The 21,437-nt window shown below is 42.5% G+C and overlaps 1 protein-coding gene across 1 annotated transcript in view; it reads right to left on the bottom strand.

Annotated features, from left to right (window-relative positions):
• The window catches only part of ITGA4 (integrin subunit alpha 4), a 65,726-nt gene extending 44,719 nt beyond the window's left edge, over nucleotides 1–21,007 (bottom strand). The window contains exons 1-6 of the mRNA XM_054972609.1: nucleotides 20,604–21,007; nucleotides 19,209–19,330; nucleotides 7,129–7,235; nucleotides 6,913–7,042; nucleotides 4,950–5,017; nucleotides 3,019–3,148 (exon numbers count right to left, since the gene is read on the bottom strand). Of these exons, the coding sequence (XP_054828584.1) occupies nucleotides 3,019–3,148; nucleotides 4,950–5,017; nucleotides 6,913–7,042; nucleotides 7,129–7,235; nucleotides 19,209–19,330; nucleotides 20,604–20,791 (745 nt within the window). The 5' untranslated portion in view covers nucleotides 20,792–21,007. The remainder of the gene's footprint in view (nucleotides 1–3,018; nucleotides 3,149–4,949; nucleotides 5,018–6,912; nucleotides 7,043–7,128; nucleotides 7,236–19,208; nucleotides 19,331–20,603) is intronic.
• Between the last annotated feature and the right edge of the window lie 430 nt (nucleotides 21,008–21,437).

The following is a 21,437-nucleotide window of genomic DNA, read 5'->3' as shown; positions in this document are numbered from 1 at the left end:
TGATTCACCCAGCTACAGAAACAGGCTACCCACTTGAAAATGCTTCCACACGTTGGCTCCTCAGCTACGGAGAACAGGACCACTGCATCCAACTCCCCGGGCAAGGTTATCTTTTGATAAGCCACTGAGGAAGTCGTTTTTCAAGCAACTCACACCTCTGACCAACAGCTGATAATGCAGCTGATATTTGGAGAATCCAATTGCTAGTTTAGCGTAGATAAGGAGCCCACAGGCACATCCTACAAACTGTATTGTCGAAGGCTTTCACGGCCGGAGAACGATGGTTGTTGTGGGTTTTCCGGGCTGTATTGCCGTGGTCTTGGCATTGTAGTTCCTGACGTCTCGCCAGCAGCTGTGGCTGGCATCTTCAGAGGTGCTACACCTCTGAAGATGCCACCTCTGAAGATGCCAGCCACAGCTGCTGGCGAAACGTCAGGAACTACAATGCCAAGACCACGGCAATACAGCCCGGAAAACCCACAAAAACCATCCTACAAACTCTTGTCAAGCAGTTATCACTTCTCTACCCAAAGTTGCTTTGGGCTGCACTGTTTCTCAACTGGACTTTTTTAGCTGAAAAATGAGACATTCTTATACTATTATTAGGGCTTATTAGGCTAAATGTAGTGAAAAACTATTGCTCTTATACAGCTACACAATTACAACTGAGCAGGAGAAGAGAATATCAGGGAGCTTTTCATACTGGAATACATATATAGTTATATCCCAAAGCAAGTTAAAATGTCTCTAAATACCATAATCCTTTAATCTATGTGTGGGGCTTTTCCTTCCGGATAGAAGAGCATGTACCTTTCAGACACACATTCACATAAAGACATGCCCAGTACAAACCGCATTTTCCCTACTAATAGCAGACCAGGACAAACGTTCTGCCTCACTTGCAGTACAAATGGGAAAATCAAAAAGAGTCCAGTAGCACCTTTAAGACTAACCAATTTTATTGTAGCATAAGCTTTCGAGAATCAAGTTCTCTTCGTCAGATGTGAAAACATATCTGCTCTTCAGGACCACTAGTCACATTCAGCACTTCACTGAGCATGGCTCTCTCTAGACAAGCAGCACTTTTAAAAAAGTAAAGCAACTTGTTAAAATATCTCAAAACTCAAATTTCTTAACATTGGGCCAAAGCTAATCACTGTGCATTGGATCTGGATAATTTGTTCAGATTTTGGCCAAACCTCCAAAGATAAAAAATGACAAATATACGGAGCACTGCAAATGTTGCTGTATGTGGCTCTGATGTTCATATACGATGCATGGTTAAGAGGTTCCCGATACCCTGATGTGGTGATCTGTCATCGATGTTGGTTCCAATGGCCCCAGAAAGAACCCTCTCGCTGGAATCAGTTCCCCCCCCCTTCATTTCAGTGGAGTGAGCCGCTCAGTGTGTAAGTGGGTGGCCTTCTGCAAATGCAGCTGACCGACTTCTTTGAGTGAAATGAATGGGAAGCACTGCACAGCAGAAGCTTTGTGGACATGTCTGCTTTGAGACACTGGCCTTGTTATATAGCAACTTTTTAAAAAAATAGTCATATTCCAGAAAGAGTTCAGTGTTTTCCAGCGCAATTCTAAATAGAGCTACACTCCTCAAAGTCCACTGAAGTCAGAAGGATGTAACTCTTATCAGGATTGCACTGACAGTCCCACTGCCATTGAGTGGGAATTATTCAAGCACATGCTTAATTCCCCTTAAGCTTTTAAAAATACTTTTTATTGGATCACGCCTCAACATTTAATTTTTTTAAAAAAATGAAAATATCATAAACATTTAAACCACATCCTGTATCAAAGAGATTCCTTCTTTGTTCTTAGACTCTCCTGTGCTGTATTAGAAAAAGATCTGATCTACACAACATGCAACAAAATGAAGAGGTAGAAAGGGCATTACAGGCCATTTCTGAACGTTCTGCCATGTTAAAAAAAACCCTCTCTGCAAATAAATATAGCACTTCAGAAAGTATCTGTCTTAGGTAGTATACAAAGAGGGGGCTTTCTCCGTGCAAAGAGAATTGGGGGACGCAATAAAAAACAGCAACCCTCACCTTTATTCTAAAGTGGTACAGTTCATTTTACCACCTCAGGGCTCTACCACCTAATTAAGTTCCACGGATTGGATACAATCCAACATTTCTGCTCACACAAGAGCTCTTTTGCAAGCAGAAACAAAAGTCAGTTATTGCAAGCCCTTGCACTAAATCACCCTGACTGTATGCATCTTGCACAGGGCATTGTGCAAGATACATTTCAGCAGCCCCTTTCCAATAATGGCCTTCTTTGATCCAATCACATTGCACCCCCAAACTGGACTGTAATGATGTTATCAAATAGCCTTTCCTACTTTTTAGGCACATCAACACTGATCAGAAACGTGAAAAAAAAACTACAGTGCTTGATCTTACTGTAGCGCTTGTGAAATGTCTTGTGCAAATGGAATTGCACAATAATAAAGACTGAATCAGGAATGCTACCAAAATTCAGTTTAAGGTGAACAACCAATAGTTGGTTTGAGATCCCACCTTGACAGAACCCCAAACCAACCAGCACTGGAATCTTGTGAATGAGTCTGTAGAGCTCTGGATTACCCTTAAACTATGGTAGGTGGACCTTCACATATGCAGAGGCCTCTATAATACTGATAATTGTACCACTGGCCAACATTACCAGGCGTTCTCTGGGTGGGGAGTGTTCTGCTGCAACAGAAAGGAGTGGGTGTCCTTTTCTGCTGTACTGTTAGTTACTTGCTGAGAGAAAATATTGCCTTTCCTGCTAAGCACAGCCAATGAAGGGAACTAGATGCAGAGGAGTTAGCCGTGTTAGTCTGTGGTAGTAAAATCAAAAAGAGTCCAGTAGCACCTTTAAGACTAACCAATTTTATTGGTTAGTCTTAAAGGTGCTACTGGACTCTTTTTGAATGAAGGGAACTGTGTCCTTGGCAGCAATATTATGAAGTGGAGAACCATATGAAGAAAGCACATGGGTAATATATATCTCAGTTACCTAAATAGCTCCCGAACTTTACTTGATTATCCCGATCCACGTATGGAAGAAAGATATTTGCTGTTTTATTGTATACAAAGATGGAGCCAGTCCAATAAGTTGATCCTGGAGCTCCCATAATAATTAAATCCTGAAAGAAAACAAAAGGCTTATGTCTTAAGTTCTTAAAGATAATCAGTTATATTTATTCCTGCTCTGTCTGGTTTATAGTCTGTGGTATTACCTAGCTTTAGCCAAATTTAGTCAACCTATACATTGATCACTAGGTACAGTAAAGCCAGAACACACACAAAATGTTTTATATGTTTTAAAATGTGTCAGCTGTTCTGCTGCTAAAGATTAAGTCTGAGATCAATTCCAAGTGGGTCACTAGCAGAATGAAAAACTGCCCTTTTACACAGAATATTTTAGAACTCATCGTTCTTATCCAGAACTTAAAGGAGCATGGTGAAGTACATTGATCTTTACAACCATAAAAGAAGCCCTTTTAGGCTTAATACTGCCTTGAGTAGGTTATTCTGAATCATACAATAAAATATCCCATTCTATTTTATCTTTCCAAAATACAGAAGGTAATTCTGTATTTTTTTAAACGGTACTTGACACATTTTACATATCTTGGTTTTAAAATGCATTGCTTAGGAGTAGCTGCTTAATACTACCAGAATGGTTCAAATTGGCAATAACGCAAGAAGTCATTTATGCTACTACACCCTGCAGCATGGTCACACTCTTGAGGAATAAGCAGAGTGAATGCCCCCCCCCCCCCCCGTGACTCCCTTTAATATTACAAATGTCTGGTGCAGTCACGGGATCCAAAGTCCCACAACATACTGAACAGGGACCCGCCTCTGCCCCATAACCCCAACCTCTGAGCATTACAACTGTGCTGCACAAACCCAACCAAATCTTTGGCACAACAAAGGCTTGCTGGCCAAGCACTAGCAAGCAGCAGGAGGTTGGAAGGGAGGTACAAACTGCTGTCATTACAATGATGTGACGCACCTCCTGCTGCCTGAACTTGGAAGTGATGTCACTGCATTAAGGAGATACTCTAGGATTCCACTGAAACTCTAGCATTTCAATGAACTCCTAGAACATCACTCCGATATAATGATGTCACTTCCAGGTTCGTGCCAGAAGAGATGTCACATCATCAGAGCAATTTGGTGGCTTCACGCTCATCTTGTGCTTCTGCTGTAGCTCTGGCAGTTGGATTGCTGCCCGCCAATACCTTCCAGTAAAGATGTCATGAACTTCTCCTGCTTTCATAGCACTCAGTGTGCGGACCTAAGAATACTCATCCCATGAAATGCGGCTGCACAGCAGCGTGACAATATGTGCTGCACTACTGTACAGGAAGGGTGAGATCTGGCCACTTGCTCTAAGTAAGAATCTAGCCCAGCATTCTGTTTCCAGTGGTGGATAATCAGGTGCCTCCAAGAGGCTCCAGAATTTGAGCATCCTGTTGTTTTGACCTTAACAGCTGAGGTGCTTTTTTTTAAGTTTTCTTTTTCGTATTAACAGAGAGCAACAGGATAAAACTAGAGCTACAAAGATATACTTAAAAGTAGTGGAAAGCAACATTAGAAACCAGTGATGTGACTCATGAAAGCTTATACCCTGGAATATTTTGTTGGTCTTTTAAGGTGCTAATGGTCTGAAATTTTGTTCTACTACTACAGAAACAACAGGCCAACTCACCTAATATTTAGGGGGAAAGCTTTCCTATTATCTACAGCTCTCTTCCAACAAGTAGTAGATCACAATGAAAAGCATAAACAGAACAAAGAGCAGGCAATACCAGTGAGTATTAACAGATCAGGGTGAGGATTAATGGATTAAAAAAACCTCACACACGTATATTTCAGTTCCTAGAACAAAACAGCAACTTTAACAGGGAAGCAATATCCAGGGGAAAAAATCCATACCTCTATGTAAAATGTATGTATTCCAACCTGGCATGCTCCATATTTTTCTCCATACCTTTGCAATCCATCTGAAGAGTCACAACAGGAAAACAAGAAAAAATTATTTGATGTACTCTCACACACACAAACTCAGAACAATAATCCTCGATGAATAATATCCCAAATTCTCCACAGCTGTTTTGAAAAAGGAGCTGGGATTAACTACTGACACCCAACTGCAGGATAATATCCTGCTTAGCAATGACAGAAGAATAAAGGATTTGAGAAGTGACCCTGTTCATCACCGCTCAACCCTGATTTCAAAACTCTGGCTTATGGGATTCAAAGAAAAACCAACAGACTTGTTTTGGAAGAAATTTCTCTAGTCAACTGAAACGTCCATATAGTGATTTTCCAGAAGCTCAATGAACAAGCTGCATTTATTGTTCATCTTACCGTTTTTCTTCCCACTCTACTTACAATTTTAGAAAAAAATTGGACCTCAAGACACAGTGGGAAAGTGCAATTTATTTTACAGGTCCTTCTATCCACCATAATTCTATGGAGGCAGAAAGCAGGCCTCAGAGTTGAATTCCCCCTCCTCCCCAAAGAAGTAAAAGAAAAGAGGGAGGGAAGGTGGCACGGTAGAGCCCTATCTCATCAGGGCTGGTGCTTAGACAGGAGACCACCAAGAAACACCTTGCAGAAGAAGGCAACTGAAAACCACTTCTGTTTCTCACTTGCCTCAAAAACCCTTTGCTGGGGTTGCCATATGTCTGTTGTGACTTGATGGCACATGTGTGCGTAGAAGAAACATCAGGTATCCTGTTCTTGAGCCAGGATGAAAAGGAGGTGGGGACTAAATTATCTGACGAGTGTGGAAGAGCGAGGTGAATCTTCTTCCACCATTTTCTTTCCCTTCAGCTCTTCAAGCAATGAGCCAACACTAATAACAACACCAAAGACTAGTTCTTGTTATAGGTGACAAGGGAAGCTGGTGAGAACCTAGCAGGTCACTGTACATTCTTATGAAAAAACAGTTTGCTCATCCATGATCATACTTGGCCTAGCATACCATTTCAGCCAAGTGCAAGAAGCAAAAGCTATGTCAGACTATGTCTTCTAGGCAAGCAAGTCTTCAACTGTTACTGACTCAGGCCCCACTTTTACTCCTGGGAGCCATCACGGGAATCACCAAGCTCCAAGAACATGACATCACAGTCATGTGAGAAGGAGTAAGCGACTTTGAACCTGCTTGTGCTAAAAAGAAATTCTCTCCATGGCCGCAGGACCTTGCCTCACTGTTCTGCTGCACCTCTTGGCAAATACACAAAGGGTGTTAGGCACCTTGTTTTCTAGGCATGCACATTAGAGACAGGCATTTCCAAAAGAACAACAAGTGGCAGCTCTATATGAACTCACAACCTGCAGATGAGGCACTTGAGAGTCCTGATCCATAGGATGAAGGCCACTGTCTAGGCTGCACATTTATGGGGGTGGCATCCAGGAGCGCATACTGTGTGTACCTTGGGCTAGTGTTGCTATCTGCTTACCTCCACTCTTGGCCCATTATGGAAGCAGCAAAGACCCTATTGACTAACTCTCTCAAGTTGCTAAGGTTTTGTCATTCCAGTAAGCCACTGAAAGAAATGTCTATTTGGCTTATCTGCCTTTCAACCAAACTGAACACTCTGACATTGTATAAATGATGATTTTGGAAGTGCTGTGCTATGGAATACTTTTCAAACAATGGTAGTACAATGCTGAATGAACACAACCAAGTGCCCCCCATCCTAATTCTTGTATTTATGAGAGACTGATAACCCCCTCTCCATTTTCTGCTTAACCTTAAAAGGTTCCTTACACTCAGGGTTGCTGCAAAAAAAAAAATGAAGTAGAATGAACTTGCTGAATTTTGGTTTTCATCATTAGCAAAACGTGAATGTTGGCCTTCTGTAAATCAGTATAATAATATATTGCTTACCCTGATAACAAGGACATATTCTTTGACTCAATAGTGGCCGAAAATCAGGAGGTATCTCATAGCAAATGCCATTAGGAAGTTTGTCATTATTTTTCATATGGTAGATATTTTTCCATCGATGGCCACAAACCTATGCAAATACAAAAAGAGATATAAAAAAAGCAAAACAACCTATAAAGTATTATTTTATTAGTATTATTTTAAGATAATACTTACAACAACAGATCCATTTTCTCCAGGTTGCCTTGACAAACTGACCCCAAGCCATTGATTGTCTCGTTCTTCCACACACTTTTTCCCACACCATTCTCCACTTGGATGACCTATAATATAAGGAAAAAATTCAAACACACTCTTTGAGAACGCATGAACTGTATTAAAAGTGCAATCTTATCTGCAAGTTACACTGTCCTAACTCAAAAATACACTCGTGTAGTGAAGTTACAACAGCAAAGTCATAGCATTATAATGGAGCTGTAAAAAGTGCTTGCCAATCAATACCACGCTAGCACAAGTTGGGAGGTATGCAAGACATATGTAAGAAGGGATAAGTAAGAGTGCCTTGATTATTTGAAACCCAAAGGTCCCATAAAGATGGGATTAGCTTCCTCCATTAATGAAAAATTATGCCTCCAAAATAGGTGGCATAGTTGAAATAAACATGCTCCCACCAGATTCGGTATGTCACAGGTCAGTCTCCCCTGCAAAGGGATATTGGAGGATGGAATACATGCTAGCCAAGTAGCCAATCACAAGCAGGGCTGCTACAAATTTTATACAGCGAGCCAATCTCAGGTAAGTCTGGCTTGCACTGAACAACTTCAGCGGCTAGTGAACAGGTTTTCAGCTTCCCTGTGGTTCAGAAACTGGTTCGGATACCAGCTGCTTCTGATTCCCCCTTCCCTAGAAAATTCACCGTTTCATCCTTGTTTCTCAGAGCCAAACTACAAGTGACGCCTTACACAGGTTGGACACTTGTCAGCTTCCCTCAAGTTTTGATGGGAAATGTAGGCGCCCTGGTTTTACAGCTTGGCTCTCCATTACAGCTGCAAGACCAGGATGCCTACATTTCCCATCAAAACTTGAGGGAAGCCGACTAGTGTCCAACCTGTGTAAGACATCACTTGTAGTTTGGCTCTCAGTTGGCTTCTGATTCTCCCTTCCTTCCCCAGGGGAAAAAAAAACCTACCGAGTCACTGGGCACAGCAGAAAGCAAGGAGGAGAGAGATCAAAAGTGATCTGCTTCTGATCTTCCTACCCCAAGTTTCATGCTGTGTAACCAGCCTTACAAGGACCAGCAAGGGCGGGGCGGGGGGAGGAAGCCCACTCTCATCTTCTGATTGTACCCTCCTGCAGCTTCTCCCTGCAAGGCAGGCTTCGGTTGAGTGGGCTTCTGTCCCCCGCCTGCAAATATGTGACACAGCAAAGCTTCCTGTTCATGCCAAACAGGCTCAAATGGTCCAACAGACAACTGAATAATTAGCTTCCTGATTGTAACTGGCACCCAGAAAGAGAGGAATTGTGTGTGTGTGGGGGGGGGGGGGTGTTCAAGTATCTCTAATCACAGCACAGCAGTTGGAGAATTTAAGCTGCAGCAAGGAAACAAATCTTACATAAGCTATGGCAGAGCACACAAACGGCCACTGTGACTGTGCACAGGGTGCTTCTCTTCTGAGGGAAGAAGGTCTACAATGGAGCAAGTAGCAAAGAGCCACTTTAGGGGTCTGACTTCTGAGTGCATTTTTCTTGATTGATCATTGTTGTAAGATTGGGACAGAAGGTGAGGGGCATGGGCAGCACTGTCTGCTACTCCTGTGTGTAATTTGCATGACAGGAAACATGTACTTCGAAATCAAAAAGTTAAGAAAATGCTTTATTACTGAGAAAGAAGAGGAAATGAGTTAAGTAATATTAACTCTTCTGCGTTGGCCTCATTGCCTTGTGCTTTGGCATTTTCCAAGGCCCAATGTGGAGAGCCCATCAGCAAGCAAGACTATGACAAGTAGGTGGCAACACAGTTGCCTCTTTTAAATGCGGTTCTCTTTGCTATATTATTTCTTCTTTCAAAGGCTATTACTGCTTTTTTTGACTTTGCCAAAGCAGAGGTTCCCAAACCTGTGTGAATGACAGCAGAGAATTCAATTTGTATGTGTTTTAAAAAATGCTTCTTTACCTTCATGCAATTGAGAACCAAATAGAGGTAAAGAGAATTATGTAACACTGAGATATAATTGATTTAAATGAGTTATCAAGTGTAGCACAAGCAAGCGTCACACAATCCAGTTTGGCAGACAGTTGTTTAACAATCTATTCTAGCCAAAGCAGAAAACTCCACACTGCAATCTCATACTAGTTTTACTTGCTGCTTTCCTTAGGACTGAGAGAAAATGAGTTGCTTGCCCAGAAAGCCACACACACACGACTTATGATGAAGTGGGCTGCATTCACCTTGCTTGGCCACCAGTTATGCATGACTGAAGATATCAGCCATAACCACATCCCAAAAACGTGTGTCATGCCCAACCAGTTTTGATTTTCAGAAGACATCTAGAGACACCTGATAGAATTTTGCTCTCTACCATATACAACAAGCAGATGAAGCCATCTTCACCACCACATCGAGAGTTTCCTCTGCATTGCCAATGCTTTTTGACAGCCAGACACCTGTTTTCTGGGCAAGATCTCTGCTTTGTTTTCAATTGGGAGCTCTCCTTACCTCCTTTCATGCTCCTATCCCAATTTTCCACTCTCCTATATAACTACTACCTCTACTGATGTGAGATTTCACCACCATCAGCACCCTGTTAACGCCAAAAATGTTCCCTTTTCATCTTATGTACTGATGGCTGTGTTGAATCTGGTTGTGTGGCATCTGAGCCTCAGCTCTGCAGCTGCAAAGACTGTGCACGCCCTCACAATGCAGCGTCAATAACGAAACAGTGCAGACAAATAAATCATAGTGCCATTTTAATAAGGCTGGCAGAGTCTGGGAAATCCCCCAGTGCTTCAGATCACATGTTATCACGCTTGACAAGTCTTTATATCTCTGGCTCACATACAGGTACTGTGTAACCAGCGGCTGAACATGCTGTCCATTCCCAAATCTGCAATGATGCCCCTTTGAACAAATCTGTACCCATGATCACTGGAAGAAGTCCCTGCCATAGAGATTTCCAGTAAAATTGCTCAGCCATTTCTGACTTCATTCTGCAAAAATAGTTCTGAGATTCCCAATTCCTGTGAAAGGGGAGTGCAAAGCAGAATTTTATCGCAGACCAAACTCATTCAAGTTACCTTTCCCTGACGATCACAGCGGTATATTCTCAAAGCCCACAGTTGAAATGCTAAATTTTTGATTTCCTTCAACTCTTACTTGAATAACATCAACACACATCTTAAAATCTTCCACCCATAATTTCCATCAACCTCTGAGATAAACACGCTTTTGAACCCTCCTAAAAACAGGAAATGAAGGCACACTTCACACTTCTTCAGGTATACCTTTCAATAATATTAGCCCTGTGACCAAAATTCCCCGGAAGGAGCTGAAGAGGAACAGACCTGTCTGTGGGAGGGCACGGTAAGAAGAAGATGATTGCATAAGGGGAGTTGGCACATGGCAAACTTGTTCCTTTAAGTATGAGGGACCCAGGTCACAAAGGGCTTTAAAAGGTATGAAGTATTTAATTTACTACATTTTTAAACATTTCTCCTACTTGCTCAATGCAGCTTAAAACAAAGCAAACACATTAAACCCAATCAGAAACCTGACATATTAAACAATATAACACAATTAAATACTAATTAAAACATGTCAGGATTTTTTTAAAAAAACACCTAAATGATACAGGTCTTGGAGGACAGAAAAGGCACCCCTGACTTCAACTGGTAGCCTGTTCCGTAAAGATGGGGTTACTACAGAAAACATTTTTGTCTTGGCAGTGACAGACCCCACTTCTTTCAAGGAGGGAAAAGAGAAGCAGCCTCTGTTGTGAGAGTCTTAAGGTCCAGGTTCATACGGGGAGAAAGGCCTTCCAGGTATGAGGGATCCAGACTATAAAGGGCTTTAAAGATCAAAAACAGCACCTTGAACTGGATCCAGAAGCAACCAAATAGTGCAGCTGCTGTAACACTACCATTGTATTGGTTGTCAGATTAAACTGAGCACAGAAGCTAATGGGTAGCTAGTGAAGATGATGAATAATGGGTGTTATATATTCAGACAGGTTGCTTCAAACAAAAGAATGTCTGCCGCATTTTGTTTTGCATCTCCTGGAACCTCACAATCAATCTCTAAAAGCAGGCCCACATAGCACATTACAGCAATCCAGTCCAGAGGTTAGCAGCGTGGATCACTATCATAGCTAAGTTGGTAAGAGGCCAGACAGGGAGATGAGCAAGATGTATCGAAACAGTTACTCTTTGCAACAGCATCAACCTGCTTCTTAATTAGCAAGCCTAAGAGCCCCCACAAGTACTTTACTTGACAGGTTCAAGATAACTACCTCATCCAAAATTGGCAATCATGAATACAGTGCAATTCCAATTTTTAAAAAGGCACAACTTCCAAAGGAATGCCGTGGATTACACCTCAAGGAAAACAAAAACGGACTCTGAAAATGGCATTTACTCAGAATCTGAACAGGGTAAATAATATTGTGTGGAAATGGGTCATTAGCAGATGCTGAATTGTTTTCCACACAAGGGTGCTGAAGTGGATGAAAACAATAAACAGAATTTGGAGAAACAGAGGGAGAAAAAAGAATGCTGAAGTGCGTTTGGTTTCGTAAGATGAGAAATGCTTCTGAGGTGGTGCACTCCGCCACCTCAGAAATGGTTTACTGTAGGCAAAAATATTTACATGTTCATACTCCCCATACCAAAAACAACTTTCCAAAATATCTTATGAACCTGCCTGTAAACACAAGGTAGCATCTTCAGATAAATGTACAGATACGTTGAGAGCAGCAGCTTGTGGCTCTGCAGACCGCATAGACTTCCTCAGAAAAAAACGAGGCCAAGTTATGAGGTTAACTTCTACCATATAAATATACCATTTGCATGTTGTTTGAAAACGGATACCGTGTGAGCCCCACCTTCCTTGTTTTCCAGTGTCTGCAATTATTCAACCACATCTGAGAAAGGTTTTGCTAGAAAACTGTTTTCAATTATGGGTATAGCTAATACAGAAAAATAATGTAGGGAGGAGGACCAATAACAGCTATCGAGAGGGCCAGTAACAGTTATTGGGAGGGAGTACGCCGAATGAAGCAGAAAGGTCTTCATCTGCTGGTGGGAGAAAGTGATAAAGGGAGGCAGGCAAATCTCCCCGCGGGAGGGAGTTCCAAAGTTTTGGTACCATGACTGAGAAGGCCCTGTCTTGGATTGCCACCAAGTAATATAGCATTATTTTCTGTTTTCTGTGGCACTCCCTCTCTTATTTTCCATGGCCGCCTACCTTATAGGTCTGCGTCAATATGTTTATGTGTTTTATCAATTGTTTTAAATGATTTCTGGATATTCCTTTGTATTTTAAAGCTTGTTTTTACGTTGCGATTGTTTGCCACTTTAGTGACCCTAAGATGGGTGGCAAGGCAGCCAAGACACCTGATCCTAACATGGACGTGAATATGCCACCAACTTTTCCTTGAGTAACCTCTTAAAATATCCCCACTGCATTCTTTAGAAAAATCTGATACTGAGCAGTCAGCATATTTAATTTGTTGCTCACAATAGCCTCTGAAAATTTACACCTAATGAAAGAGTAAGACTGTAAATGATAGAATTAGTCATCACAGGAGCTAAGATTTCGACTTCAGCCTCTCTGATCGTATCAACAATGCTGACATGGCAGTCTGTAAATACATTTTGATTGTTCCTCATTTAAAACCATCAATTTTTAAAGTCAATGCTCCACTGCATTTGGATTTGACACTTTAGAATGTGAATGGGTTCCCTTTTCACATTCTTACTGCACCTTGCAATCATCGTCATCACTGGCGGCTTAAACAGGGTTGCCAGGGGCCCAAGAGGAGGTGCAGGGAGCTGACTGGGCAGTAGGATACTTTACCTCCTGTGTGTGCTCAAAATGACATCATTTTCCAGTGCAGTAAAGGAGCTGTGGGGTGCACTGAAGCCAAGTTCAGTAAAAATCACCCATTTGGAGGTGATTTTTATTGAACTGAGCGTCGGCGTGCCTTGTGGCTCCTCCATCACGCTGGAAAATGATGTCATTTTCCAGTGCGATGGCAGAGTGCTGGAACACGTTTCTTCCCCTGCTGGCCAGGTGGGTGGAGCTGGGGGTCGCAGGATGGGGTTCCCCAACCCCGAAAGGGGGAGATGGCAAACCTATATCTACAGGATGTTTGCTGGTACATTAAGGAACTGTACACAACCTGCTAAACTACTAAGGCACTAGCGGTTTCAAAAAAACTCTTTTCCATCTGAAGGAAAACAGATCTAGAATGGTGTAGTAGTTAGTTTCAGACTAAGTTCTGGGAGACTAGGTTTGAATCTCCATTCTGCAATGGAAGTCGCTGGGTGATCTTGGACCTGTCACTCTCTCTCTCAGCCTCACCTACTTCAAAGCATCTTGTTGTGATAATAAATTGGAAGGGGGAGAATGATGGTGAAAGCCATGTCAGGCCCTCATTAGGAAGACTGGCCTCTACATTTAAATCTATGGTTAACAATATCTCAAGCATACCAGTGCTCTTGCCAGTCAAACAGCACCATGATTCAATACTTCCCACAAAATCCTAAAAATTCCCTACACTTATGCCATTCCCTACGAAAGGAAAGTAAATGAGGCTGTACATAAACACATTCCCCCTTTTAATGGAGTAGATCCTCACATTTTATGTTTAAATCTGTAGAAAACAAAGATAAAATTCATTTATCTAGTTACATCATTTAGGATCACCAAAGAAACTCTCACCTATCAGATAGAAATAACTCTCACTCACTTTCCTCCTATACATTTTTTAAAAATAAACTGAGAATTAATAGATTTGTATGTTGTTAGATTTGGGATGTGGCTGTTGGGAGTGTGAATCAGAGGGAGAGAGAATATGTTTTGGGAAAGTCCATAGATTGGTGCTAGAAAGAGATCATTCCTTTGTTTCATCGGAATGGGCTGCATAATTTAAAATTCAGTTATGCAATTCAAAGTTGATATGTGCACAAAGTTCCTATAAAGACAGGCATTCGCAAAAAGGAAATTCCTCAAGCGTTTCTATAGGGTATGCAATCAAGTTATTCGGTATAAATAGTGTGAACAGCTGTTTGAAGTTATTGCAGTTCTAGTTACAGAACCATTAGGATCAATTCAGGGGCCTGTCAAGCAACACACAGAAATGGCACCGGACGGCTGGTCCAATCACAGTGCTAGGATCTAAAGTAGGCCAAGAGCAGGGAGAGTAGATTACCTAAGAGTAGGGTTATCCCTTGTTAGTTTTTGGTTCATTCATCTGCTGAGACATGATTCATCCTGTAACACTGATGCAAACGCAGGCAAAGGGTACTTCCTGAAGTCTACACCTCACCTGCTGTCCCCAATTACTGTTCCACCTCTGGGTTTTACAGAAGAAGTTAGCGCATCTAGAAGGGAGCACTAACATCCACATGTCCGAACAGATGTCCATTATAAAGACTGAAAGCATCATCCTTGAAACAGTAGTAAAAGATTCTTAGTCCTTTGTAGATCTACTTGTGACTAAGCACTTCAGCTTGCTATACCAAGTGGCAAGTTAGCATTCAACGCACCACATAATCTACTTGGAGTAAGTGCCTCATTGTGCAATCCTAGGCAGAGCTATCCCAGTCTAAAGTCATTGATCTCAATAGGCTTAGACTAGACTAATTTGGCATAGGACTGCACTGTCAAGTCAAACGTCAGGCTGTGGAAGAGGTGCTCCATGAAGTGCGCCCATGAAGAAGTGCTCCAATTTACAGCTTGATTTGACAGGAGAGGGAGGAAAGGAGGGGAAGAGCTTCCCTACAAACAGAAAACTTTAAATTTTTAGTGAGCCATCTGTCAAACAGCAAGATATAAAGAATTAGATAAATATTTATTTAAAGCATTCACATTTTGACTTTCCTAAGTGTGCTCAAGGCAGCTCACAGCACAAGTGGCAAAACAGCATCCATAAACCACCAAAATCCACAACACAATAAAAACAGGGGTGTCACATACAACAGCTACCTTGAACTGATCTCTGAAGAAGCAGCATATATTTGTCCTAAATAAATGAGATTTTTTTTAAAAAAAAACCCAATCCTATTGTCAAAGACACCAAATTTAAAAAAACTGACAAAGCATTGAAAAATTCTTCAATGCAAGAATTTTTCACTGCAAGAAGCAGCCGTGATCTGAGGAATGCTGCTGACACATGGGTTCATATAAATGTAACAGAGCCAGCTCTTCCTTGGAAGTTAAGTCCATTGAAGTCAATGGGCACAGAAAGGTGTAACTCTGCTTAGGACTGCAATTGGAAATTGCGCTGGAAATAATGTAAAAAATAAATAAATGCTGCCTCTTTGCACATGTGGGTAACACACCCACACAAGAACAGAATGGGAACTGACCTGAACAAATAAGAACAAGCTGCCTGCTTCTCTGAGAAAGAAGTGCAAGTGTAAGAATACAGCCTAAGAAATATAAAATAAGCAAAGCTTTTAAAAAAATCCCTAAAACAGCCACCTGTACATGTGCATCCTCTGCCACGGTTCCCACTTTGTGAAATGGCTTGCCTGATGAGGTCAGGAAGGCCACATGCCCACATGTCTCTCAAATCTGCATACTGTGTAAAATAGAACTGTTTCAGGAAGGTATCTCTATAAAGGGAGTAAGGCTGTAGCATAATGGAATGGAGGACACTGCTACAAAAGGAATATGACTGTAATACATTTCACTGTTGACTGTATGCATTGTCTTGCTCCTATTGCATTCCTTTCTACTTTTGAACTTCCAGTCTTTTTTGCATTGTTTGACATGTGTCTGATGGGGGGGGGGGAGGTTGGCATTGTTTCTAATTTTTATTATCCTAGTCCTACTGCATTTCTTGTTGGATATCTCATGCTATTTGACTGTATTATCTTACACTGTGTAATCCGTCTTGAGTCGTTGTGTAAAAGGCAGGCTAAAAATAAATAAAGCGTTGGGAAATAGAACAGAGCCAGGATATTTGCAAATCTTGCAAAATATGTCCTGTACAACCTAACACAATAAAGGGCCTCTCCTTGGCTGGCTTCACATCTGCATTTATCTAGTTCTTAAAGGTAAAGGTAGTCCCCTGTGCAAGCACTGAGTCATTACTGACCCATGGGAGGATGCCGCATCACGTTTTCTTGGCAGACTTTTTACAGGGTGGTTTGCCATTGCCTTCCCCAGTCATCTACACTTTACCCCCAGGAAACCGGTTACTCATTTTACCAACCTCGGAAGGATGGAAGGCTGAGTCAACCTTGAGCCGGATACCTGAACCCAGCTTCTGCCAGGATCAAACTCAGGTCGTGATGTGAGCAGAGCTTGGACTGCAGTACTGCAGCTTACCACTCTGCACCACGGGGCTAGTTTTTAACCCTGCTAAATCTGAAAATACTTATATCTGGAGACTGGAGCTATGAACGGAAAAGACAGATCATTCTACAAACCTGAAAAATTCCCCAGGTTTACAGAAAAATCTGAAAACTAAACAACAACAACAAAATACATTGGGGTAAAAAAAATCTCAAAATGATAGCACCTGGAGCTTTAAGAAACAAATGTTCTCTGTGACTGTTGCTAGGTAATAATAAATAAACAATAAATATAACTGAATATGGGAATTGGTAAAAGGTGGGTGGGTAGGACAGAAAGAAGCAGGGAAAGGTGAAGAAGATACAGGGTTTGCCAGGAAGAAGTAATGAGAAAATAGAGTGGGGAAAGGGATACAGGAGAAATGGAGAGATTTCTCTCACAAGTCCTTGTGGATTCCCTACTGTGCAACTTGGCCTGGCCTGTTAGCCTGCACTAGGCAACTTGATCAAAATTTCCCCAGGGAGAAGCTGCCAGAGGTAGGGAAGGAAGGAAAACTGAAGGGGGGGGATAAAGGTAGGTTGGTAGGTAGGAAGCAGAGAATAACAACAACAACATTCGATTTATATACCACCCTTCAGGACAACTTAATGCCCACTCAGAGCGGTTTACAAAGTATGCCATTATTATCCCCACAACAAACACCCTGTGAGGTGGGTGGAGCTGAGAGAGCTCCAGAGAGCTGTGACTAGCCCAAGGTCACCCAGCTGGCTTCAAGTGGAGGAGCGGGGAATCAAACCCGGTTCTCCAGATTAGAGTCCTGCGCTCTTAACCACTACAGCAAACTGCCAAAGGAGGCAGGAAAAGGATATGGGAGCTTTCAGGTAAGAGAAAAGAGAAGTAGTGGGGGAGGGGAAAACAAGATGTACCCACAAGTCCTTGTTGATCTTCCACTTGTATTACTTGATTACTCAATACTTGACCCATTTCATCTGTTACCTAACACAGGAATACAATGCAGTTGAGGCAACAGGAAGTCATATAAAACATCTGTGTATTTTGCCTTTTTCAAATATACATGTCATCACTGCTGTCACACAGAGTTGAACACGTGTGCAAATTAGCTCCCGGAAACCCTTTACTGCAGAAGAGTCGTTCACCTTTGAAACATCCATATATAGATTTTATCAGTAAGACAGAGTGGTCAGGGGAAATTTCACTCAATTGGACCCTTTTTCTTGAATGGCTACATTTTGTATAAAGCCACATACCGTGGTAGTGGAAATAAAATGAAAACTTCATTACTCCAGTAATTTATTCTTAAGACCCACCACTTCAAGGACAGAAAAAAACATTTATGCAAGAGAAACACCCTTTGGTTCAGACTCCTCTCAGCATAATTTTAAAATATGCGGACCTCCTCTCACAACCTCTGCTCTTTATTGACTAATTCTGCTTGGAAACTCTTGAACTTTTGCTCTTATAATACCTAAAAATGTTAATCATAGGCTCCCACAAGTTTATGAAATGACTGCTCAGGGTAAGAGAGAACGAGACTAGGCATACGGTTCTGAAATACAATTTTTAGTCATCAACTTAATTCACTTTTAAACAGCAAACTGACTTTCCAACTCTCAAACTGTAAATGGTAATGTACATGTCGCTAAGGTTATGGTTATAAGAATAGACATTACATGGCCACAAACAAGCACGCAGCTAGGCAGGCATACCGAAGAGGTGATCTTTTTAAATTCACAGCTACACGCACATAAGGTAATAAGCCTTTTGCATATAACCTTTTTTAAGGACATTTGTCTCACATTCAGAATTATCTTCCTTTTAGGTTAAAAACACTAATAGTGCAATCCTAAACAGGGTCACTCCAGTCTAATCCCATTGATTCAATGGGCTTAGACAGGAGTAACTCTGCTTAGGATTGCAGCGTAACTCAATAATTTATGACCCGTTTATTACAGGCATGCTTAAGACCACTAAAGCTGCATTCAGTTGTCATGTCAGGGTGTCAGGAAGCCTGAAGATATATGAACCCACTTTACCAACAAGTCTGCACATATACCTTGCTCCTCCCTTCTGGAAGATTTTGAAGAAGGAACACAGGTTTAAAATTAACTCTGATAATGCAATCCATGTCTATTCTACCTAGCACATTGGTTTTGCCTAACAGATACCATTAGACACCATTGATTTATACAACATCTTTTATATAAAAAAAAGATTATTTTTTGTTGCTCTTGTTTGCTGAGTTTTTAGCTGTCTCTTCTTACTTGTTTCCATATCTAATGCAAACGTGCATCACTTGAACATTTCTTACCCCCTCTAATTAAACAGATATAAGGAGAGATGCACATAAAAAAGAAAAAGTTGAAGCACGGAAAGAGGGCAAACATTCACCAATGAAAGTAGCATCCTATCAAGTCCATAATCAATTAAAATTTAAAAGCGAGCAATGATGTGCTGAACTGACAAGATTTCCACAAAACCTGCTGGCAGACATCAAAACGTGCAGGCACAGAACAACCCTTCCCCGTCTGTTCCTCTGCTAAATAAGCCTTCTAACAACTCTGGGTTTTCATTTTAAGGGCTTTAGAGGCATAATTGAGAGCAGAGAGGAAAAAGAAACACCATCAGAGATGGGGGGGGGGGACACAAAGAATGAGTTTACAGGAGTGCTTGGCCACCATCTGTGTTCAACCGATCTGAGCTTCGCCAGGAGTGAACATCGTCTTTGGCTGCACACCAACTCCCCAATTCTACTCACCCACTTGGAACAGGTCACAATTCCTCTTGGGATTCCTCCCAATTTGGCATTTGAAAATCGCACCTGGGTTCACCACTGAGCTGTTTGTAGACCAATTGGCTTTAGGAGCTCCCACAACAAGCCTGGAGGGGGGAGGGTGAAAAAGCAAGAATGAAATGTCAGCCAGAGAGCCAAACTCCTGGAGATTAAATAAGCATTCAATGAAGCCCTCATTCCACCTGGGAGTCTCCCCCACTCCCACATTCTGCATTTGAAACTAACACCACATGATTAGAACTCGGATCCCATGTTCATTTCAGTATGGGCCATCTTGGGCCACCGTTACCCACTTGAAGTGCAAGATCCTGTTCCAACAGCACCTTAAAGATCAACTAATTTCCAAGGTATAAGCTTTTGAGAGTCAAAATTCCCTTCATCAACTTACCTGCAAGTTGGTCATTAAGGTACTATTGGACGCAGATCTTGATCTTTGACTACAGACCAAGACAGCTACCCACCTGATGCTATCTTGCTTAGGGGGCTTTGACTCTCCCGAAAGCTCATAACTTGGAAATCTAGTAGAAAAGAGCAACAGTCCAGTAGCACCTATAAAACTAACAAAATTTGTGATAGTCACAGCTCACTTCTTCAGATACTCTTATTCATCATGTGACTCCTGAAAGCTCATACCCTACCACCAATTTTGTTAGTCTTATAGGTGCTACTGGACTTTTCTACTGCTACAGACAGACTAACACAGCTACCCATCTTGATCTGTCTCCTTGGAAATCTAGTTGGTCTATAAGGTGCTACTGGACCTAGATCTCGCTACCCATCTGAAACAGTCAACCACTCGCAACCTAACCTACCTCACAGGGCTGTTGTTTGGGGAAAATGGTAGGCAGAAGGCAGACATAAGCCACTTTGAGTGGTTGTTAAATTTAATAATAATAATAATAGGGAAAGACAGGTTCACTGCTGAGTAGGCACTAGAGTTGCCAGCCTCCAGGTAGTGGTTGGAGATCTCCTGGAATTACAACTCATCTCCAGGACAGAGATGAGTTCACCTGGAGAAAATGGTTACTTTGGTGAGTGGACTCTATGGAATTATGCCATGCCGAGGTCCTTTCCCTCCCCAAACCCCACTTTATCCAGGTTTCACCCTCCAGATCTCCAGGAATTTCCCAAATTGGAGTTGGCAACCTTAGTAGGTACTAATCTGTCTAGAAAATATATGTGCAATGATGTTGTTGTTATAAATTAAGTAAAATAAAGAAATAAAATGAGAGGCAAGGGACGCCTCAGAAATATCTTTCAAAGTATTGCCTAGCCGTGTCAGGCAGTTCCCCGTCCTCCCTGCTGCTGCCAGCTCAGCACGGCGATCTCAGCGTCAGGGACCGCCCCGCTTGCACTCACCATCTGCTGGGGCCGTAGTCGTGCAGCAGCACCGAGTAGCCGAACAGGGAGCCGTCGAGCCCTCGGAAGACCAGGGCGCTCGGCGTGTCCAGGTTGTAAGGCTGCGCGGCCCTGAGGGACCAGCCGAGGGCCAGCAGCAGCCGGGCCGCCCCGGCGGAGAAAAAGCCTCCCTTCGCCTCCTGCCTCATCCCTGAGGGAGAAGAGCCGGGCCGCCTGCGGGCTTTCCCCTCCCGAGCCGTTAGGCGCGCGGGGAAGGGGGACAGAGCCGGCGCCGAGGTGGGGCCAAGGGGGAGAGGCTTTGCCCGCCTTTTCGCGCCCTCATGGCCGAGGCCGCGCCTGGCTCGGAGAGGAGAGAGCGAAAACAAACACTCCCCTCTCAGGGCCGGGTCCCCAACGAGGCTCAGCCTGTCTCGTTTTCGCCCAGCTGCTCTGAGGCAGGACAGAAAAAAGAAAAGTTCACGGCAAGAGAAAGGGTGGGGAACAGCCGTGGGAAAGGGCTGCCTGGGACCCCCCCCCTTCCTTTCCAAGCTTCACATTTTTATCCATCTAAGGCGTTTTCCTCCCTTCTTTCCTCCCAGGAGCTGAGGACTGCAGGGGTGGCCCTCCCTTCCTTTATGGTCCTATAGGATTTTTAAAAGAAATTCTCTCAACTCCTCTTTACCCAGTTTCTCCCTGAAATTCAACTATCCTTTCCCTCTTTTTTTTAGGAATCTCGAGTCAGTTTTCCTTTTTGATTTGAAGAGAGGAGGGCCAGGAAGGGAGGTTATGCCGAATTTCAGGATTTCACTCTGTACGTGCTCGGAGACAGGCAAGGTCTTCCCAAGCCTTGCTGCT

The sequence above is a fragment of the Eublepharis macularius genome, chromosome 2, assembly GCF_028583425.1.
Source record: "Eublepharis macularius isolate TG4126 chromosome 2, MPM_Emac_v1.0, whole genome shotgun sequence".
Taxonomy (NCBI): Eukaryota; Metazoa; Chordata; class Lepidosauria; order Squamata; family Eublepharidae; genus Eublepharis; species Eublepharis macularius.
The sequence above is the reverse complement of the archived record's forward strand: the minus strand, read 5'-3'. Positions and strand labels throughout refer to the sequence as shown.